Source organism: Phalacrocorax carbo (genome assembly GCF_963921805.1).
Source record: "Phalacrocorax carbo chromosome W unlocalized genomic scaffold, bPhaCar2.1 SUPER_W_unloc_1, whole genome shotgun sequence".
Lineage (NCBI taxonomy): Eukaryota > Metazoa > Chordata > Aves > Suliformes > Phalacrocoracidae > Phalacrocorax > Phalacrocorax carbo.
The window spans coordinates 2,404,694-2,428,931 of NW_026990243.1; the positions used below are offsets into that span (position 1 = coordinate 2,404,694).

Sequence of the window (24,238 nt, forward strand, 5' to 3'; positions counted from 1 at the left end):
CCCCTGTACTCGGCACTGGTGAGGCCGCACCTCAAGTACTGTGTGAAGTTTTGGGCCCCTCACTACAAGAAGGACATTGAGGTGCTGGAGCGTGTCCAGAGAAGGGCAACGAAGTTGGTGAAGGGTCTAGAGAACAAGTCTTATGAGGAGCGGCTGAGGGAGCTGGGGTTGTTTAGTCTGGAGAAGAGGAGGCTGAGGGGAGACCTTATCACTCTCTACAACTACCTGAAAGGAGGTTGTAGCAAGGCAGGGGTCAGACTCTTCTCCCTAGTCACAAGCAATAGGATGAGAGGAAACAGCCTCAAGCTGCACCAGGGGAAGTTTAGGTTGGATATTAGGAAAAACTTCTTCACTGAAAGGGTTGTCAGGCATTGGAACAGGCTGCCCAGGGAGGTGGTGGAGTCTCCATCCCTGGAGGTATTTGAAAGAAGGGTAGATGTGGTGCTTGATGATATGGTTTAGTGGTGGACTTGGCAGTGATAGGTTAGCGGTTGGACTCGATGATCTTAAGGGTTTTTTCCAACCTTAACAATTCTATGATTCTATTTCTATCCCATGATTAAAAAGCCAGAAGTATACACATGCTCATATTTTCAGCTATGATTCTGCAATTATTTGCAGAAAACCATGCCTATATTTCCACTCAAGGTCCACTCATTTTTTTTTCCCCCACATACAGCAATGCACTTACATTTACGTCTTCATATTTTTACAGTCACTTCAAATATGGTTTTGAAGATGTGGGAAAACATCGAACCACCATGTACATTAACTACTTACAGCAGTCCCTGCAGTTCAGTGAATTAGTCTACCTTGAGACTGCTCACATAGCATTTAGGAGGTCTGACCTGGAGCCTTTAGAGCAGCATAAGATGCATACATTTCAAGATAAACATCTTGAGCACAGATATTCCTAGGCATGCAGATGCCCAACCTCCACCAAAATGAATGGGAACTGGATGTCTAAATGCCTGTGAGGACCTGAGAACTGGTCCACCCTGCCTCTGGGTTACTCGTTTTCTATCCAGCTCCCTCTAGTGTCCTACACAGTACATTATCATCAACTCACTGCACTGCATTACTGATTTTTCATCAACGTACTAGATGCTACATAAGCATATTCCCTGTGCCCTTGGATACACTGCCTAGTTGCACTTGTACACAGTGTAGAAAACTTGCAGAGCAACTGAATTGGTATTAAGTGCTTTCCAGGATCAGAACTGAGACTGAAGATAACACTTCAGAAACAGCAATTCCTTACTAGCCTTAACTGACACTGAGGATGGTTACTCAAAGAGAGGATTTAGAGAGCACTAGCATGGCCTCCCTTGAAAAGCAATAAACAAGAAGAAAGTGTAAAAAAAAAAAAATTGTTTTACAACTAATCTTGAAGACATTCATTCAGAGAAAAAACATGCCTATAGAAAACTTCCTCCAAAACAGGTAAGCTGGCCAGGAGCACTGTCTCCACATTCTTGTCAATCTGCAATTGTTATAACATAAAAAAAAAAAATTATACTCACCATCTCCAGGCACTGACATGAAATGAGCATTAACCCATTTTTCATCTTTTCCATACTCATTCTTTGCTAGTAAGGTATAAGCACCATTGTTCAGATGGGTAGGGTTGTCCAGCTGAAGGCAGCCGTGGTATTCACTTTGATTGATAACATGTATTTTAGTACAGATGTATTCAGACTCATTCAGCATAGACCCTTCATAGAACCACTGCAATGTGGGCTTAGGGTTCCCCTTCACAGTGAAAGGAATACACCAGTGATGGTCCGGAGTTGGAGATTCAATAAATGTGATATTTGGTGCAACTATATTGGGGGGAAAAAAGATAAGAACATCAGAATATCCTAAATGTCTTTTTTTTTCTTAGATTATCAGTGCTAAAATACACTACTTGAAGGAATTATACCTATTTGGAAGATACTCACACAGGAAGCCCACCTACTCTGCCTTGAGTACTGTGCTCACAACTGAAATGAAGCCATTCTTTTCAAACTAGTTTGTTTCTTTCTGACAAAATGTGAACCCCCGTTAAATCACTTACTCTGCAAGGTGTGGAAAGTTCAGTTACTGGATCACTGAGAAGTGAGATAGGGAAATTTTAGCTTTACTGTGCTGAAAAAATGGCACAGAGGAGTGCTGAAGGAACAAAACAGTATTTAAAATATTTATAACTCAGCCAAAAGCAAGTAGTACTGGAAATATATTCAGCTAGGAATCCATACTTTCAGGTGACTTTTAAAAAAAAATAAATCAAAGACAAAACAGCTGATTTCATTCCCTGGATTCTTCTGTCAGGGAAGGACCATTTTCTATTATACATTTTCTCATTCTTTGTTCAAACATGCTAAATGCCTCAAGTTTACAGATTCTTTTTCCCTCAAGAGACTATTTCAACACCTTGCACATTATTTCGCTGTTAGGAAATTTTCCTTGATATCCATTCTTAACTGCATCCAATTTCATCTAGTTATACTCATAACAATGACAATCTCACAATCTCATTTATACTGTTCAAACATTTCTAGTTTATGTCCCTTTCCATAGCTATTACATATCTAATTTCCACTTACAAAACATTTTAAGTGCTTCTAGAGTGACTCCTCAAGTTTACTGCCATGAACACATGCTGAAGAAAATTTTCCATCTACAAAGTGTTCCATTCCCATCTTCAGTTAAACAGAGGGTTGCAACTTGTGAAAACATATTTCACATAAAATAAATTCAGGCTGGAATCTCAGATCTAAGAAGACAATGCTTTATACTACATGTCCCTTGGCCCTGACAAATAATTAATCAAAGCTAGGACAAATAAATTTACATCTGGCAGAACAAATGATGCAAGTGTGTTAATTTTTGAACAAAGCAATTGTTGGTTTAGTTTTTTAAAACTTTAAAATTTGTAGTTTATTATTAATAATTTCTATTACTTTTGATGTATTCATGCTTCTTAATTCCTAAGATAGTGTGTACATATATCCACACCATTACAACCCTGTTCACACTGACAGTACCACTGAATATTTGGGGTTTCAGACATTTACTTACAGATTGCTCAGACTGGAAGATAAGTCATTTAGAAACATAACTTTTGCAGAACTCAGAGCAGAAAAAGGTAAAAATAACAACTGCTCATTAGGCTGTTCCCAGAATTAACTGCAATAGATTGTTCACATGCTTAAAGGGTGTTTCTGTTTCAACAACCTGTATGCCCAACAAATATTTCTACCCAAAATAGTTATTGCCAATGTGGTTTAGCCTGCTTACGTACAGAATACCGTGAGCTTGGCAGAGGCTTGGTCCTCTCCCACAATATTATCTGCTACGCAAGAAATCCACAGTCCGCTGTCCACAGATGAAATGTTCTTTATGGTTAGCGAGGCAGGATTCTTACTTGTGTCACTCTACAAATGATCAAAAGATATGGATGTGCCAAAGCCAAATATGGCATAAAGAAACAATGGAGAGAGGGGGAACCATTGGCCACAGTTCAAGAGCATTTTCCATTTTCCCTTCCTTTTAGCTGTATCAAACTGTAATTAATCAAAGTATTACTTTGGTGTCTTATCCGAATAGATGCAAAACACCTACAGAGCCAATTGCAACCATTGGTAGTGGTGGATTCAAAGCCCCCAAAACTCATTAATTTTTCCACCATATCACTGTTTCTCCCTTCTTTTGATACCTCTTTCTCTCTACACAAATGGGGTTTTTTTCTGCAACCATTCCCTTGCTTATCCCTCTCTTCAGTTTCATGATTGATTTCTATGGTCTATCTCTAATATCTTTAACCTTTTTTTTCCCTCCTATATTCTGTTCAGTCCTTGCTTTACTCTTCCCTTTATCTCTTTCATTTACACTTATCTTGACATCTCTTCTACTATTGCCTTCTGAGCTCTACTGCATCTTGACATGTCTTCTCCCTCCTCCTTAGCCATGTCTCTTAAAAGCTTCTTGCTATCATGGAACCTTCCACAAGACAATATGTCCCTGCTACTAACTTAACTGCTGCCCAAGCACTGTTTTACTGTGCTTGAGCACAGGCTAGTTGAGGGAAGAACTATGATTTACAGAAAGTTCAGTGCATTAAATGCTATATTAGATATGCAGCTATGCTACAGTGCATAAAGTAAATTACAAAAATTAATTACAAAAACAAAGCAAAAAGTAATTACAAAGATTTTTAAAAAGTAATACCAGCTAGCAAAGCTAGTTGTTAAAGCCCGTTATCTTAAATTAGGTCCTTAAAATGACAGCCAAATAATTACTATTTCCATACTTTATTTTGTCATAAAATGCAAGATTATTTTATTAAAAAGGAAAGGAACCAAAATAAATTTAGAAAATAAACAACAATTAGGATAATTGTTTAAAAAAAACACCTTTTGGGGTAGTCGTACACATATGCTTTGATGCTGCACAGAACACAAGTAAATGATATGCTGTACCTGTAAAACCACAGTGACTTCCAGTGGTAGACAGTGGGGACATGTAGGAACACTCCTGCATACACAATTGCAGGACCAGAATTTTAAACATCAAGATGACACCTTAACTCTACTTAAGTCAAATGTCCCATTGATTTCACTGTGACATGGGCAGGAGGAGTGGAAAAGCCAACACCCTGATGCACATTTCTCCATGTGCAACTCTCATTGGTGAGCAGTCCTCAAAGCAGGAGTCAAAGCACAGGGCTTCAACTGCAGGCTCAGGCCGAAACATATAGCAAGAAAAGTCTAACTGATATTAACCAACTTATACATCAGCATGAAAGCTGAGCATGTGGTTAATGTTGCAGGACTGAATTTTGGTTTTCACTTTTGCTAACATTTCTCCTTGTAAAACAGGAAAGAAAACCAGGCAGAAGCAGTATAGGGGGTTAAGAAAAGGGAGGCAGAAACAAAGATATGGAAGAGAGAAAAAGGAAACCAAAAACCTCACTCACAGAAAGTCATGAATAGCAAGTGAGCTTTAAAAGGCACTCATTCTCCTGCTACTGAAAAAAACTACTGTGCTCTACAACTACATTATAAGCCCCTCTCACAAAGTCATGTCAGGCTAAAAAGAGCTTTTCAGGAAAGCTCCAAGGAAACTGAACATGGCATTTGAAAGACAGGAAGGTTAACAAGTGAGGTGATCTTACTTTTCAAACAGTATCCCACATTTGTCTTGGATCAATACTCAAGAAAAAAAATAGAAAAATAAAAACCCACAACTGCATAAATTCCTCAAACTGCTTTAATTTCTTGTTCTTGTTGATAACTCATGCATTTGGGTAGTTTTACACATTAGAGAAAAGTTTAAAAATAAAACTAGAGCTCTGCAAAAAGCTGAAAGACAGGCTAGTCAGATTCTACATAAGCCTAATGTAATGACCTCAGTGAAGAAAGTTCAGAGGTTAAGAGACCCCAGGGTCCCATCTCTTCCATACTGCAGGAACAGTTTTGGAAGTACACATCATGCACTTTGCACAGACCAGAAAGCTTTAGGCAGTCTGTACTCTCATGAATGCAGGGGAACCAATGCCATAAGATTGTAAATAACGGAGCATCTTGCAGAGTGTAAATAATGGCAATTTAGGAGGTCAACAGCTGCATGTTGAAGACCTGCTTAAATGCTTCTCCTTCTCAACATCTCCACCAGAAAGAACTTAGTATATCTCCACTGCACACACAGTCTAAGGCAGGTACACAGAATACCAGGATCTCAGGAAACAAAATTCCCACTGTCTGGAGGGGTTGAGGAAACATTTTCATACTTCATAAGAAAATTTTGCCATAGTAAAACCTTGACTTTCACAATGCTCTTGTTATTTTGTTTTCTTAAAGGAAAATGAAACAAACCACAAAGTAATTAATATTTACAACCAAAGTTCCAGCACACCAAGGTTTTGGCCTAAAAATATAATAAAATTAGAGAGAAAAAGCTTTTCTCACTGTTAAAGTAGATTGGACTTGTTCTCTCTGTGCAGGTATTTGTGATAGTAAGAAAGTACTTAAGCTTCAGTATACTGATTTGCTACATTACTTCCATGAAATTACAGCACTCTCATTTACAGAAGAACTTCCAAAAACTGAAGTGCAAATCAGTTTCTCAAGGAATGAGTGTTTGCCATTTTCCAAAAGCACTGCAGCAGTCACCATGGATTGAAAGTAATTGGAAAAGAAATGTAATTCTAACATTAGTTTACTATTTCATATTTTTTATAAAAAGTTAAAGTTAGAGACAAGGCTTTATTGCATCCTTTGGCAGATGTGTTGTCTCTGAACTGCCACATATTTGAATATGAAACTTACCTCATAGTTTGAAACAAGATTAGTGAGCACCCAGGATACATTAGGGGGTGGCCCTCCAGTAGTATCACAGTACAATGTGATGCTCTTTCCTTCCACCACGGTGATGTTGTAATTGCTTAAGTTTGCTGAGGGCAAGTCTATGATACAAGCAAAAACAAAACAAAAACAACACACACAAAAAAAAACCCCACATGGATATTTGTGTTTGCCAGAAATAGATACTGCTCAGTTCTATGGGAAATGTATAAATGCAATCAAAAACACTGCTTACTTAAAATTCACTGTGGTCAGTTATCGTTCAGGAAGAGAGTACAAACAGCATTGTTGGAAATATATAAGTACAATCCCTTAGGCTGCTACATAAATTTTTTTGGGCCTCCTTTATTTCACATTCAAAGGAAACATTCTAGCATGTGGAAATACATTAAGCTAATTATAGAGGGAAATGTTTCAGGTGGGCAAATAGTAATTATCCTAACTTCAGGTTTTAACTTAAAAAAAAAAAAACAACCCCAAATCCTCCATTTTTTAACACAGGAAATTTAATATCTCTCTGTCGTAGCAGTTTCAATGATAGCTCTACTTTCCAGGGACTAATTGACATTGAGATATTCCTGCTATTCTCTACTACAGTTAACATTAAAATCCCATTACCCCATGGTATCACATAAGAGACTGAAGCCCTCCCTCTCATACAGGGAGCTCATAGACAGCAGAGCAAAACCTAGATCTTCAAGTACAAAGTGCGCAAGAGGGAAACAAAGCCCTGAACAGATCAAACCAGAGGAGAAAAATGACAGAAGAGAGGATCAGTGACTACACAAAGCTGCTATCCAGGGCACTTCAGCAGACTTAGCTATTGCCCTCAAAAAAGAGGGAAAGAAGAAAAGCTGTGAGATAGTACCACTCACCAGTAACCCAGCCTAGCTTTTGCAAGAACCAGGACTCTCCCACTATCTCACATATCTATAAACCACTTCATATCTCATTTTTCTCATTCTTCAGCACCCAAAGCAATGGAAAATTTCAAAAGAGTAACAGCACTAATATGCTGAGTGCTTCTAAAAACCCAACATGTTATATACTATTTTGGAGCTGACCCCTTTCAAAAATATTGCCAGGAATATCAAAAGACAGACATGCAAGACCTTACATCATACTTATTTGCATAGAAAATAATTAAATAACATACTGGATATTTCTTAAAAGATACTGTACCATCATTTGGAGGTCCTATACATTGTAAGAATCCTTACCCTCAATTATGAGTCAATTCTCATCAACAGTTCCAGGCAAGTTTGACTTCCAACTTATCCTCTCAAATAACAGCTTATCTGCTGTGCTGGATATGTATGCATTGAGTTTACATAGCAAGGTTTTGGTAGTGGAGGGCTGCAGGGGTAGCTTTTCTGAGAAGCTAGAAGATTCCCTTATGTCTGATAAAGCTAATGCCAGCTGGCTCCAAGATAGACTGGCCAAGCCAACCAGCAATGGTGGTAACACCTCTGTGATAATATATTTAAGAAAAGGAATAAAAAACATGCTGCAAAACAGCAGCTGGAAGAGAGGCATGCAAACATGCAAGAGAAACAACTCTGCAGACACTAAGGTCAGTGAAGAAGGTGCTCCAGGCACCAGAGAAAAATATTCCCCTGAAGCCCACAGTGAAAACCATAGTGAGGCAAGCTGTCCTCCTGCAGCCCATAGAGGTTAAGGGTGGAGCAGATATCCACCTGCAGCCCATTGAGGACCCTACATCAGAGCAGGAGGCTGTGGCCCTGTGGGATGCTAGTGCTGGAGCAGACTCCTGGTAGGATCAGTAGATGCATGGAGAGAGGCAGCCCATACTAGAGTAGGTTCCTGGCAGGGCTTGTGACTCCACAGGGGACCACACTGGAACAGTCTGTTCCTGAAGGACTGCACCCCTTGGAAGGGACCTACCCTGGAGCAGTTCATGAAGAACTGCAGCCTGTGGGAAGGACCCACATTGGCAAAGTTTGTGGAAGACTATCTCCTGTGGGCCCCATGATGGAACAGGGGAAGAGTGTGAGGAGTCCTGCCCCTGAGGAGGAAGGAGCAGCAGAAATCTGATGAACTGACTGCAACCCCCACTCCCTATCCCCCTGTGCCACTGTAGGGGAGGAGGTAGAGAAACTAGGAGTAAAATTAAGCCTGGGAAGAAGGGAGGGGTGGGGGGGAAGGTGTGTTAAGATTTAGTTTTTATTTTCTCATTACCTTATTCTGATTTGATTGATAATAAATTAAACTAATTTCCTCAAGTTGAGTCTGTTTTGTCTGTGACAGTAATTGGTGAGTGATCTCCCTGTCCTTATCTCAACCCGTGAGCCTTTAATTTCTCCCCTCTCCAGCTGAGGAGGGGAAGTGATAGAGTAGCTTTGGTGGGCACCTGGCATCCAGCCAGGGTCAACCCACCATATAGGTCCCCTCCATGGCTCTAACCCACCAGCAGCTGCAATCAGAGTGTTGCACCTTTCATATAGCCAGCGGAGAGAAGGGTGCTCAGTAGGCAATGATGGAAGTGATACCTGATAGTGGCTTCAAAAGAATGTATGGCCCCCTCTAATTGGAGCAACATAGCTAAGTTTGAAATACTTGGAATACTTTGCAAATAAGATTGTCTTAGAACTTGCTATATGTGATTAGATAGAAGGGAGTCTGGAGACACTGCATCCTTGAGTAGAATAAATAAGGGAGATGTGCTAGAATAAGCTAGTTTAGTATCAGTAAGAATTGTGTAACCAAGCCAAAAATGAACTGAGCATGCCCAGAGACTGAGTTCAACCAGCAGACACGGTGAGGAAGACTATCCACAACCACCAGAGGACCCTGGAAGATCACGAATGAATGCGAATGCCCATGCGTTAAGGACATTGGCATATGTTAATGAGTTCCAATAACAGTATGAGTATGATAATAATTTCCTAGAAATCTAATGAATATGTATATTTTGATTGCATATAACCCCTGTAGTAGAGCAACTCAGCGCACACACCAGGTGGAGCAATCCCCTGTGCGCCCGGCACCGCAAAAAAGAATGACTGCTTTCTAAAACTACAAATTGAATTTTAGAGGGTTCTTATATTTGCCGACTTACAGTATCAGAAGGAAGAAAGGTAGAATTTGTTTGTTCCTCCTGACATTCACTTTTGCTTACAACTTTCCCAATCCAATTCAGTCCTCCATGAGGAAACCCTGCTCTCCTTATCTGCCTGCTGCTGAGCACCCCATCTCACTTGGAAAACTCCAGATTTCAATAGGCTTCACATCACATCAGAAACACCTGAGCTCTGCCCCATCCACAGAGGAAGAGGATCTCTTCAACTATCAGGTGAAATCTTCCACCAGTTGTCCCAGGGCTATATACAGAAATCAAAGTTGCATACAAATAACAAAGGGGATGGCCTTATTTTTACACCATTTCTAAATCCATATAAGCTAACTGAAAATAATATCCTGCAAAATGCTACAAACCTAAGCTTGTAATGTCTCTTTTGCATAGCATATGCAGAGTTTTATCTGTGTGAAAACCAGCTATTTGTTAACTTTTTCTCTTTCAGTAGGCATGTTTTTTCTGAATTTCCTTCATGTAGTCCTAGCAGTAGATTTTGTATTTTTGAAGGAAAATATTTCATTAATCTGAGATATCTGAAAAAAACTTCCAAGGAAGCAAAATCTTGTGTCTATTCAGCTTGGAAGCACTAGTATTTTGTTCAGTAAAGGCACATGCATTTTATATAATTCTTGTGTGTTGTCTGTAATTGATGTTCTGTTTTCCTGCACTTGAACAACAGCATGTTTTTAAAGGTTCAAGGAAAAAAAAAAGGCTTCATGTGAGGCTCCCAAAATTATTCCAAGTGGCATGAAAGACTGGTGAGTGGTTAATATTTCCCCCACACCTTTTCCTTTAGCAGCACTGTTGTCATCTTGATAGGTATCTTGTCAAAAAGCATGTTTATTTTTCCTTTCTCACAATATCTTAGTAAGAACTTCATGTTATAAGAGTATTACCACAGTTTGGGACTGTCATATCCAACAAGGCTGTCCTCTTGATGTTGTCATCTATGCAATATAAATCCTGAGTTTCTCTGTAGAACTTGGTCTCTTGAAATTTCTTGATCCACATAATTTCACAGGAACACTTGAATGGATTGTCCACCAATATCCTACAGCAAAAATCAAATTATTTCTTAAGACCATGTCATGCATATAGAAAAAAGTTTCAAAGTGCTCATGTGGATAAAACTAAAAGTTGAACTCTACTTTAAAAAGGTATGGATCAAAGACCTCAATGCAGTGCAAACTGTAAGTAGATACAGTTTCTTTGTAGAAAATGAAGCCCTGTCTGCACCAACTAAGAATCCATCCTGCCACAGATCAGAGATTACACAGGGGTCTCAATTCCTATCTCCAGTTCACTGGTGTAAATCAGGAGTGCCTGGAGAACTGGGCTTTCCACCAAGATCCATTTTATTTCATGACAGCTAAACACATCAGAAATTCTGCTCTTGTATGATAGACTCTGCTCAGCTATCTCAGACCACTCTAGGAAAGGTTTATTGCTGTTAAGTGGATAAATCCTTTATATAGCCAAACAGTCATGTATTATAGGCAAATTCTAACTCTAATCATAAAAAAGGATTTTATACAACCTTAAAAGATTCATCATGTACATCACTCTGGAATAATCTCACAGTAAAAGCCCTAAGTAATGTCATGAAGAAACTAACTGAAAACATGGCCCTGAAACAGAAATGTATAGTATAATCTAGCTATATAGTATGCTGTATGAAATTTAAATAACTGATTAACAGATTTATCCAATTCTAATTTTAAAATTTAATTAAACCACACACAAATGTAATGCAATAAAGCCCAACTGAAATAGGAACAGAAACATCCCAAAACTTAGCTAACGAATGATCCAGTATCTCCTTTTTCTCCTAAAAGCATAGATGAGGTCCAATAAAGCCTGCGTGTGTGACTGCTTGAGGCATCTCATTATAAGAACAATTATTCTTACCAGAATTTCACAAATGTTTTTGATGTACAGAAACTAAATTCAAGTTGCTCATAAAATCTGTACTCATAAATGCTTGAGGCTGCCTTGTGAGTATATGAGTGTGCAAATAATCATGAAATATTCATCTCCTTAGAGATGCAACCTGTTCCCCTGCTGGACTTTCACAGGACTACTGCATGGAGAACTACTCTACCCACCCCACCTCAAGTGTCACAGGGAGGATGGAGGGGTTACAGTCAGTACATAACAGTCCCTTTCTGCCACTCCTTCCTCCTCATACTTTTCCTCTGCTCCAGCATGGGTCCTTTCCATGGGCTGCAGTCCTTCAGAAAATAAATCTGCTTCAGCATGTCTTCGCCACGGGCTGCAATTCCTTCAGGAAACATCCAGCTGCTCTGGTGTGGGGTCCTCCACGGGCCACAGTGTGAATAACCTCTGGCATGGTCTCTTCCATGGGCTGCAGGCAAATACCTGCTTCACCATAGTCTCCATGGACTGCAGGGGAATATCTGCTCCAGTGCCTGGAGCACCTCCTCCCCTTCCTTCTTCTCTGACCTCAGTGTTCACACTGTTGTTTCTCACCTTTTTTCTCTCTCTCCCCTCTTCTGCCTCTCTGGTAGTTTTACCCCTTCTTAAATATGTTTTCACAGAGGCACCTCCAGCCACCAGCTTTGCTTATTGGCTCAGCTTTGGCCTACAGTGGGTTCGTTGCCAAGCCAGGTGGAACCGGCTCTGTCCAGCAACAGGGGCAGCCACTGGCCTCATCTCAGAGAGGCCACCCCTGCAGCCTCTGCTACCAAAACCTTGCCATGTACACCCAATATAGCAAGACAGAATACGAACATTAGGGTCCGGTGGGTCAAAACCTACAATGGGCATTTTCCAAACAGCAAGATTTACTTTTCATTTTCTGTTTCATCAATAAATTCCCTTTAAAGGAGAAATCTCCCTTGAAATGTGGCTGAGCAATCCTTTTCTTCCATTTTTTTAAATTGTGTTAACCCCACCCGAGGAGCCAGGCACGTCATAGGCAGGATGCTGGACAGCTATGACGGCCCTCCACATACTCTTACGTGAAAGAAAATCTGACTTAGTAAAAGGAAATTACAAGACTTTGTTTGCTGTAATTTTATACATGTAGCTGGTTTGTTCTAAAAGAAGATGACTTTCAAAGTGTCATCTCCTTCTCTGCAGTATCTGGAGAATTTTTCCTACCTCACCCTGGTCTGACCTTTTCATCCATTTATGTTTTGCTTTAAAAGTGTGCTACCAACAGGACACTTGCTTGTCAGATTTAGAACAAGCTCCTCAGGAGCTATTTATAGCATCATTCTCCTCTTAGATTCCCCCTCCAATACCCTTCCTTCCCTCCTCTTATCAACAGAATTGATCAACTGATTCTGGTTTTATCCCTGCTTTTCCACCCTCCAGGCTCAGCTCCCCCCCTTCTTTCCCTTCCCTGACTTCTATTTATCCCACTTTATTGTAACCTTTCTTTTCATAACTTTCCTAACTTTCATTTGTTTTTTCATCTCTACAGTCCCACACTTTACCAAGCCCCTATCTCAGTTTTATATCCTATCTCTCTCTTAACTTGGGCCCTATCACACGTTGCCTCCATACCTCAAATATTAATCAGTTCAATCTTCACAACATCCATTTTTCCCATGTCTGGCTCACTCCCAGTAACCATGTCCTCTGCTTCTACCCCCGTGACACTGAACGTCCATTGTTTAATTCTGATATTAACAATATAAATAGATTTGCACCTACTTTGCATCAGTCAGCTGTTTTGCCAAGAAGTGCTATTTCCCTACCTCATCAAATTCATTCCCATGATTCCTGTCACATATTTATAATGTTTGATTCTGTCATTCTCTGTCCCAAGTCCTTTTTTCTTTCCTTCTGCCCAGGAGCAAACCAACTTCTTCAGAAAGATCATCAATTTCTTACATCATCTCAGCGAACAGGTATGTAGGGATTTGACTTTGTTCTCCTTCAAAAATCTAATAAGCACCTACTTCACCCACAACCTAAAATAAACTGTTCACCTGAGATGGAGAGGTTCAAGAATGGCCTGGTCTGTACTTCAGACTAAATCTTTTAAAGGCAGCAGACTAATATCAAGAAAGCACTAACAGAACTGAGAGCAGACTATGCCTTAAAAAACGCTGTCACTTCCTTTTTTTACACATCTCCTAAGCTAGAGAATATTCAGCCTTACATTTCTGCAGTCCAGGGGGCAAAGACAACTGCAAAATATAGATGTTACAGTCAAGTACTCACTCCCACTGGCTTTTTGGCACAGACTAGATATGGCATATGAAGAAACTGGGACTTCAGAAGCAACAAACCCATGCAGGGCATATGGCAACAGGAGTGCTCTGCAATTAGCTAGTCTTTCCATCAGAGTGCTCAGCGATCACTAAGTTACGAAAGAAAATTCCAGCAAACAATATTTCCTGGGCTGCAAAGAAAATGATTACACCAACTTAATTATCAACAAAACATACCTAAGGGGCATAACCTTGTTTGCAGCACTGGGTTTTGTTCACTTAATTTCTCACATGCTGAAATAACAACATACACCAGAAAAGGCTGAGGATTTCAAGGCTGGTGCTGCAATCCTGGGCTGGTGCTTCAGGCTACTTCTGACCCTGCTCTGAGCTGCAGGAGAGCAGCCTCTGTTTGTCCCCCTGCAACTCTGTCACTCCTAAAGCTCTTGCAGGCTCTGTGCAGTCCCACATATTAGCAAAGACTGCACAAGACAACCACTTCTCTTACATTTTTAACACAGCAGCACAACTCCAGGCCTTAGAAATTCTTCTGAGAGAAGTCAGTGTGAAGACTCACTAATCAGAGCTTTATACAAAAGACTAATTCTGCCTGCCTTATTATCTGTGCCAATAACCCCAATCACAAAGTCATTCAAAAACTCTACCTTTTCTGTGAGCCCCAAATTTAACAAAAGAAATAAGATATAACAATATCTGCCACGTAGGCATGCTACATGCTCTTTTCTCTTTTTTTACCCTTTGATTACATAATTTTGGAATGTATACTGATATAGAAGTTCTGCTCCAAAGAGCACAGAATAAAAATGTAATGTTAAAACAATCAACAAATATATGTTTACAAATGCTTCATTACCAAATGAAGCATTACAATAAAACTCAAAAGAATTTGAGAAAACAAAAATATTGTTCAATAGCCAACCACAAGCATAGCAGCTGTGGAACCAATATTATATAAGAATATGAGGTAAAGACTTCATTTGAAGATGTTGCTAAAGTAGAGAGACATTAATTGGATGTGTGGACCACTCGACAGATAAGGAATTGGCTGGATGGCCACATTCAAAGAGTTACGGTCAACGGCTCGATGTCCAGGGGAGACCAATGATGAGTGGTGTCCCTCAGGGGCCCGTATCAGGACCAGTATTATTTAACATCTTTGTTGGGGACATGGACAGTAGGACTGAGTGCACCCTCAGCAAGTTTGTGGATGACACTGAACTGAGTGATGTGGTTGATACTCTAGATGGAAGGGATGCCATCCAGAGGGGCCTTGACAAGATAGAGAGGTGGGCCCGTGTGAACCTCACAAAGTTCAACAAGGCCAAGTGCAAGGTCCTGCACATGGATCAGGGCAATCCCAAACATGGATACAGGCTGGGCGATGAGTGGCTTGAGAGCAGCCCTGCAGAGAAGGATTTGGGGGTATTGGTGGATAAAAGCTGAATATGAACTGGCAGTGTGTGCTTGCAGCCCAGAAAGCCAACTGTATCCTGGGCTGCATCAAAAGAAGTGTGGCTAGCAGGGTGAGGGAGGTGATTCTCCCCCTCGGCTCCATTCTCAGGAGACCCCACCTGTGGAGAGTTGTGTTCAGCTCTGGGGCCCCCAGCATAAGAAAGACATGGATCTGCTCGAGCAGGTCTAGAGGAGGGCCACGAAGATGATCGGGGGGCTGGAACACCTCCCCTATGAGGACAGGCTGAGAGTGTTGGGGTTGTTCAGCCTAGAGAAGATAAGGCTACGGGGAGACCTTATTGCAGCCTTCCAGTACTTAAAGGGGGCATACAGGAAAGATGGGGAGGGACTCTATCAGGGACTGTAATGGCTTTAAACTTAAAGAGGGTAGATTTAGATTGGACATAAGGAAGAAATTCATTACTGTAAGGGTGGTGATACACTGGAACAGGCTGCCCAGAGAAGTTGTGGATGCCCCTTCCCTGGAAGTGTTCAAGACCAGGTTGGCTGGGGCTTTGAGCAACCTGATCTAGCGGAAGGTATCCCTTCCCATGGCAGGGGAGTTGGAACTAGATGATCTTTAAGGTCCCTTCCAACCCAAATCATTCTATGATTCTATGATCTGTAGATGGCTGTATTTTTTACTAGCTCAAATATTTAATACAAGCACCAGTAGTTTTGTGTGAAATAATCTCATAAAAAGTATTTTAAAGTTGAAGGGAAAAGGGTAGTTTGAACTATAAATTTTTGTTAAAACATATACTTGATCTTTTCTGAAGGCCTGGAATTAAAATCACTCTGCAGTTATGTCACTGGCAACATATTTGCCACCTTCTTTGGATCAGAATCTAATTTCTTATCTTTGATGGACCTGTAGCTTCAAAAGAACAAACTTCAAAGTCCTATTCTGTGATTGCTAGCCACAAATAACTTTATTTTTAAAAATGACAACTTACAGATCAGACAAACCCAGATGGCGAAAAGGCTTCTTGGACAAACTTGAGAGCTTGTTTCTGGATAAATTGCTATGGGAAAACAGAAAAATTGTATTAATTAGGGCTGCTTCTTCTTACAGTATCAATACAGTTTGTGTCTCTCAAAAAAAAAAAAAAATTAAGAGCCCAAACCAGCTCTAAAAAGCTCTTATTCCTTTAACTTTAGTGGGAAATGAATAGTGCCCAGTCTCTTTTTACAGTTTGATGGATTTCAAGGATTTGAATCCAGCCTATGACTGAAGTTAAATACATTCTTTAAAATCAAACTCAACAGGGGGTCAATATTTTCACTTAAAGCACTTGTGTTCATTACAGAAAAGCAGCAGATTTAATTGTTTCACAAGTATTATGTAAAGTCCAGGTGTTAATTATATGCTTAATTTATTCATAAGTGAAATGGTTGTGTCCCTTTCTTTGAGTACCGAACTCTGTACTCACATACCAACACACATCCACATCAGAGACATTTATCTATTACGGTCAAATTACATGTGCAATATGAACCCACAGGAAAGATCAAAAGCAAAAATGTAAAATGCCTATATTGGGCTTTTTTATGTCAATTAAGCATTTACAGTTTCCAGTGGTAATTAAGTGAAAGGTCCTCTCCTGTTATGCAGAGCAAAGAAATGCTCATCTGAATCAGAAATGCTCCCCTTCCCAGGCTTACAAAAATGCTTTCTCCAAACCAAAATAATGCTGGTTTTCTGTAGCCTTATCAGTCCACAAACTAAAGATAGTAAGAGCAGTAAACTGTAAAACTGCCAGTAGTGTAGTGCAAATCAGCATTATGAGCCAAATATCCCATGAGTTTTATGTGGTATTATAGAGGTGCCATAGGGGCTCCATATTTTCAGTTGCATAGCATTTAAAACAGGGATTAAATCTCTTCCCCCTGCCCCCTGACTGAAAAACACAGTGTTTACTCCCCCTACTTTCAGCCCTTGATCTCTGAGTACAAGATAATTTTCAGAGAAATTACAGGGATACAAGTTGCATCTTTTATAAACATTTAGATGGAATCTTTAAGATATTTTATTTACTATACTTTTGTTGATTCCTTCTAGCAAACAATGGTCTGAAGTTTGCAAGCTGACTGGTCCTAACGTGTGGGAGCAAAATGGGTGAGCTACTGTTTCATTATTTAGGCCAACTGAGCTGCCCTACAGTAGATGCTGGTGGAAACATCTCATGTGGATCCTGACGGTCAAAATTAAAGTACAATTTGCATCTAGGACAGAAGTTGTGGTTAAGTAAAAACCAGTCAATATGTTAGCTAACTATGATGGTTTTCCTAATATTCACAAACAATAGGTTGGGAGGTTGAAAGAAAGAAGTTAAATTCTCCTGTGAAATTGGGCTCTCTTCTCTAGCACTGAGACAACACAAAACATGTCAAATCTTACCCCTCCACAGGTGATTCTGACTCATAAAAAAAAATCCATCCAGTCCTGACACTGCTGAGCAGCATGCACAGATGCCCCTATAGTATTAACAAATGAGGCAAATGCCTGCTTCTTTTACCTGCACAGTGACTAAATCCCATCTTCCTTGAAAGACAGCCAGATATACAGTGGGTTCTACCTGCAGATAGGTACCCATGCCACTTACTAGTCTAGTGGAAAGCAACATATTCCAGGTCATGGGAGAACAAGATTTAAATCTTGGTTTCTGCACAGCGGAGAACCCTGCTCTTCTATACCAGGAGGACTCCCTAACCATCAAATGATGGGTCCCTCAGGGAAATCTCTATCCAGCTGAAGTTGTTCCATGTCATGTGATCTTTCCTGACACCCTAAAAGGGAAAGCCCAGGCTCAAGCTCTGATTCCACACCAAACCAAATAGAAGGGGCCTTGAAAATCACCCTTCTCCCACTTTCTAAATACTAGAGTATCACAATACAGATCTGAAAATATAAGCCTCAAACATCTTACGTAAGATCCTCAGCCATCCTATGAGATGGTATTTTCTCTTTTTCTCTTAAGAAGATAAAATATTAAATATATATTTGTTAAGAAAAACTTAGGGGAAAAAAAAAAAAGACTGACTCAAGGAAAGGGTTCTTTGTTGGCAAGCTGGAGTGGACATAAGAGCCTAGCTACTTCACGAGCAGGACTGAACAGAACTGAAGTCCCATTTTTCCTATGGCTTTCCTCCTGGCTGAGTACATACTTCCTTGCTTAACTTACTAATGGTCATCTAATTCTCCACTTCTCTGTGAGGAGCTGAGCTGCCTCAATCAGAAATATGAGCTCTACTGGACAGCAGACTGTTCAGTGTTGCCGTAACTGTATTTTGTTGTCATTTACCTTCAGACCACTCATTGCTTTTGGAGAATCATTGTAACCCTCTAGGCATAAGAATAGCCCTTACTTGATTTAAATTCATAAGCCAGACTTACTGTCTAAATATCAGTGAGTATGTTACTTTCTGAACACTTCAGGCAGGTATAAATGACTGCATGAGCCAGTGAGGAACTGGAACTATTAATTCAAGCAAAATTATAAAAGCATTAAAAATTATTATTTTAACAAATCCAGTTGTGAAAAAACAAAAGTAACTCAATAGGTTTTGTCATGGTTTTAGCTGGGCTAGAGTTAATTTTCTTCACTCTAGCTGGTATAGTGCTGTGCTTTGAAATTAGCATGGAAAAAAAAAACCTGTTGAGATAACACACAGATGTTTAGGCTGTTGCTGGGTAGCGCTTATACTAGTCAAGGACATGTCTAGCCTCCCATGCTCTGCTGGGTGCACAAGAAGCTGGGAGGGGAGGGGGCACAACTAAGAGAGCAGATTCAAACTGACCAAAGGGATATTCCATATCATGTAACGTCATGCCCAGTATGCTACCTGGGAGGGGCTGGCCGGGGGAGGGGGGGCAATCGTCGCTCGGGGACGGGCAGCATCGGTTGGCGGGTGGTGAGCGGTTGTATCATTTGTGTTTCCGTGGTGTTTTTTCCTGTTTTCCCTTTCCCTTCCTTTTCCCTTTTATTATATTAACTTTATTGTCATTATTATCATAATCATTTATCATTATCATTTTATTGTAATCATTAAACTGTGCTTATCTCAACCCACAAGTTCTTTTGCTCGTCCAATTCTCTTCCCCAACCCACAGGGGTGGGGGGGTGAGCGAGCGGCTGCGTGGTGTTCAGTTGCCAGCTGAGGCTGAACCACGACAGTCTATTTTTGGCGCCCAACGTGGGGCACAAAGGTTTTGAGATAATAACAGTTGCTGGTCACAGCATTGATTCATCTGCTCTCAGTATTAGTTTGTCCAGTCTTTACCATGCTGATTGTAAAGTACATGTTAAAACTTGCTGTTGGTTTTGTCAGTTTGCTGTACTCTGCAGTGATTAGAGATATTTTGCCTAGGAGACTTGTTATTAAAACACTGGCCTTGACTGTTATCAGTTATTTAGGTCTTGCATGGAAGCCGTTACTGTACTACAGCTACCACCTCATGGAGGCAATTAGCAATTATACCTCCTCCTCTGAGAAGATTTTTATGGAGGAAATACAGAATGGCACCGTAGCTACCATCTTATGTAATGTCTCCTCCTTCATTACAACTTTTCAGTATCTTGAACATCCTTATGTAGTTAAGATACATCTGTTGATATTGCTTTGGCAGGCGGTATCAGATCTGTCTAAGGTTAGTAAGCAAGTTAAGAATATAATCCAGAGATCTGTCCCAAGGCTCGATAGCTATGCGTGGCAGGGTATGTGGGAAAGTATGGGCAAATGCCTAAGACGGTGGGCACCCCCTGTGGTGTGGGACTTCACCCCTGAACAAGTGCAGAATCCTGAAAAATTAGTAGAACATTTGGAGGAAGTATGTTGTCACCCTGGCAATTCCAGAGAGATACAAATCACTGCCATGTGCTGGGGTCTGGCTTATGCCTATCGAGCCCTATTTAACACTATTCAGTACCCCCAAGGGAAAGAGAAGGGAGCTACTCCAACCCCCATGACAAGCACTGCGGCCACTCAAACCCCCACGACAGACACTGCAGCTACTCCAACCCCAGCGACAAGCACTGTGGCCACCCAACCCCCTATGACAGATACTGCAGCTACTCCAACCCCAGTGACAAGCACTGCGGCCACCCAACCCGCCACGACAGATACTGCAGCTACTCCAACCCCAGTGACAAGCACTGCGGCCACCCAACCCGCCACGACAGATACTGCAGCTACTCCAACCCCAGTGACAAGCACTGCGGCCACCCAACACGCCATGACAGATACTGCAGCTACTCCAACCCCAGTGACAAGCGTTGCAGCTAAACCAGAGGACCAACCCGTGCCAGTATCAGTCGCCCCTATACGCAAGAAGAAATCATGGAAGAGAGGGTCAACTCGTTTAGAAAGAGATTACGAGGAACCAGGGCCATCACGAGAAGAGGAGGAGGAAGAGGAAGAATGTGTACAAGAAACAGAAACTACCTGATCTCTATCCTTGAGTGAGTTGCGGGATATACGGAAAGATTTTGGGCGTCATTCAGGTGAGCACGTTATCACCTGGCTGCTCCGATGCTGGGATAATGGGGCCAGTAGTTTGGAATTAGAGAGGAAGGAAGCCAAACAACTGGGATCCCTCTCTAGGGAAGGGGGCATTGATAAAGCAATTGGAAAAGGAACACAAGCCCTCAGCCTCTGGAGGCGGCTTCTGTCCGCGGTGAGAGAGAGGTATCCCTTCAAAGAAGATATGGTATTTCGCCTAGGAAAATGGACGACCATGGAGAAAGGCATTCAGCATCTAAGGGAATTAGCCGTGCTTGAGGTGATTTATGGTGACCTGGACGATCAACGGTCATCCAAAGATCCAGATGAAGCTGAGTGCACACGACCCATGTGGCGGAAGTTTGTACGGAGCGCACCATCCTCGTATGCAAACTCATTGGCAGTGATGTCCTGGAAAGATGACGAGACACCAACGGTGCCTGAGTTGATTGATAGACTCCGGGAATATGAAGCGAATCTCTCTTCCTTGCTCGTCTCTGCTGTTGAGAAACTGTCCCAAGAGTTCCAGCAACTCAAAGAAGATATGTCCTACTCCCCACCAGTACGGACCAGTATCTCAGCCATTAGGAGTAATTGTCCCTTTGCTCAAGCGAGAGGATAAACACCTACGGGGCACGCTATGGTTTTACCTGCGTGATCACGGAGAGGACATGAAGAAGTGGGATGGAAAACGTACCTCAGCCTTAGAGGCACGGGTACATGAGCTGCAAGGGAGAACAATTACTCAGGGGAGTTTCTCCAGGAGAGCTGCTGCTCCAGTTTCCCATAAGCAATTCTCCAGACAGAGGAGCAGAAGTGCTGATGTCCTGACTGATCTTAACAGAGACACCCGTGATTCATATCTACCGGAAGTGAGTGATGAATACTATGATCAGGACTAGGGGGGCCCTGCCTCCAGCCAGGTGGAGGAAAGGGATAACCGGGTTTACTGGACTGTGTGGATCCGATGGCCTGGCACATCTGACCCACAGGAATATGGAGCTTTAGTGGACACCGGCGCACAGTGCACCTTAATGCCATCAAACTATATAGGGGCAGAACCCATCAGCATTGCTGGAGTGACAGGGGGATCCCAAGAGCTAACTGTATTGGAGGCCGAAGTGAGCCTCACTGGCAATGAGTGGCAAAAGCACCCTATTGTGACTGGCCCAGAGGCTCTGTGCATCCTTGGCATAGACTACCTCAGGAGAGGGTATTTCAAGGGCCCAAAAGGTTACAAGTGGGCTTTTGGTGTAGCCACCTTGGAGACGGCGGAAATTAAACAGCTGTCTACCTTGCCTGGTCTCTCGAAGAACCCTTCTGTTGTGGGGTTGCTGAAGGTCAAAGAACAACAGGTGCCGATCGCCACCACGACAGTGCACCGGCGGCAATATCGCACCAACAGAGACTCTCTGATCCCCATCCACGGGCTCATTCGTCGACTGGAGAGCCAAGGAGTCATCAGTAAAACCCACTCACCCTTTAACAGTCCCATATGGCCAGTCCGGAAGTCTAATGGAGAGTGGAGGCTAACAGTAGACTACCGTGGCCTGAACGAAGTCACTCCACCGTTGAGTGCTGCTGTGCCAGACATGCTAGAACTTCAATACGAACTGGAGTCAAAGACAGCCAAGTAGTATGCCACAACTGATATCGCTAATGCATTCTTCTCAATCCCTCTGGCAGCAGAGTGCAGGCCACAGTTTGCTTTCACATGGAGGGGGGTCCAGTACACCTGGAATCGACTACCCCAGGGGTGGAAACACAGCCCTACCATTTGCCATGGACTGATCCATAATGCTTTGGAACAAGGTGGAGCTCCCGAACACCTACAATACATTGATGACATCATCGTGTGGGGCAATACAGCAGAAGAAGTTTTTGAGAAAGGGAAGGAAATAGTTCAAATCCTCCTGAAAGCTGGTTTCGCCATAAAACAAAGTAAGGTGAAGGGACCCACACGAGAAATCCAGTTCCTGGGAATAAAATGGCAAGATGGTCGTCGTCAGATCCCAATGGATGTGATCAACAAAATAGCAGCCATGTCTCCACCAACCAGCAAAAAGGAAACACAAGCTTTCTTGGGCGTTGTGGGTTTTTGGAGGATGCATATTCCACACTACAGTCTGATCGTAAGCCCTCTCTATCAAGTGACCCGGAAAAAGAATGATTTCAAATGGGGCCCTGAACAACAACAAGCCTTTGAACAGATTAAACGAGAAATAGTTCATGCAGTAGCTCTTGGGCCAGTCCGGGCAGGACAAGATGTAAAAAATGTGCTCTACACGGCAGCCGGGGAGAACAGCCCTACCTGGAGCCTCTGGCAGAAAGCACCAGGGGAGACCCGAGGTCGACCCCTAGGGTTTTGGAGTCGGGGATACAGAGGGTCCGAAGCCCGCTATACTCCAACTGAAAAAGAGATATTGGCAGCATATGAAGGGGTCCGAGCTGCTTCAGAAGTGGTTGGTACTGAGGCACAGTTGCTCCTGGCACCCCGACTGCCAGTGCTGGGCTGGATGTTCAGAGGGAACGTCCCCTCCACACACCATGCAACCGATGCTACTTGGAGTAAATGGGTTGCACTGATCACCCAGCAGGCTCGAGTAGGAAACCCCAGTCGCCCAGGAATCTTGGAAGTGATTATGGACTGGCCAGAAGGCAAAGACTTTGGAATATCACCAGAGGAGGAGGTGACACGTGCTGACGAAGCCCCACTGTATAACACACTGCCAGAAAAGGAGAAGCAATATGCCCTGTTCACTGATGGGTCCTGTCGCCTTGTGGGAAAGCACCGGAGATGGAAGGCTGCTGTATGGAGTCCTACACGACAAGTAGCAGAAACTGCTGAAGGAGAAGGAGAATCAAGCCAGTTTGCTCGAGGACCTGGGTGCACTTGGTGGGTGATGCGGGAGGATGGAGGAGTCCGGTGTGTACCTCAGGGGGATTTAATTTTGGGCGAAAACAGCCAATGAACTGAATAATATGCTGTTAATTGCTATATGATGTTGTATGTCATCACTACTATGGTTGCTATATGCCATATCAATGGAATGTTATCATGGTGGGAATCTCCCAATTAATAATAATAGCAAATGAACTTTCAATGGAATCGAGCGAAGTGCAGCAGTGAGAGAACAAGAACTACCAGTGCAGCGGTGATGGAACAAGGACTGACATGCAACAATCTGACCCCACACACCCCGCCTCTCTGAAGGACCCTTACAAGAGATGAAATCCAAAGTCATGGACTAAATGAACTCAATGGACATTTCACAGGCATCCTACAGGGGTGGTCCATAGACTAGGGGAATGATAAATGAAAAATCTGTGTATATATATATATATTGTTAAAGGATGAGAAGATGGATAGGGGTTATTGAATTTGTACTGAATAGTATGGGACCTGAGCATGATGTCAATGATATGGAATAAGGGGTGGATACTGTCATGGTTTTAGCTGGGATAGAGTTAATTTTCTTCACTCTAGCTGGTATAGTGCTGTGCTTTGAAATTAGCATGGAAAAAAACCTGTTGAGATAACACACAGATGTTTAGGCTGTTGCTGGGTAGCGCTTATACTAGTCAAGGACATGTCTAGCCTCCCATGCTCTGCTGGATGCACAAGAAGCTGGGAG

At 42.0% G+C, this 24,238-nt stretch overlaps 1 protein-coding gene across 1 annotated transcript in view; it reads right to left on the minus strand.

Moving 5' to 3' along the window:
- Window positions 1–24,238, minus strand: part of LOC135310807 (BDNF/NT-3 growth factors receptor-like) — a 203,471-nt gene that overhangs the window by 155,956 nt on the left and 23,277 nt on the right. Inside the window, exons 4-8 of the mRNA XM_064439796.1 lie at window positions 16,058–16,126; window positions 10,341–10,495; window positions 6,312–6,448; window positions 3,287–3,419; window positions 1,524–1,823 (exon numbers count right to left, since the gene is read on the minus strand). Of these exons, the coding sequence (XP_064295866.1) occupies window positions 1,524–1,823; window positions 3,287–3,419; window positions 6,312–6,448; window positions 10,341–10,495; window positions 16,058–16,126 (794 nt within the window). The remainder of the gene's footprint in view (window positions 1–1,523; window positions 1,824–3,286; window positions 3,420–6,311; window positions 6,449–10,340; window positions 10,496–16,057; window positions 16,127–24,238) is intronic.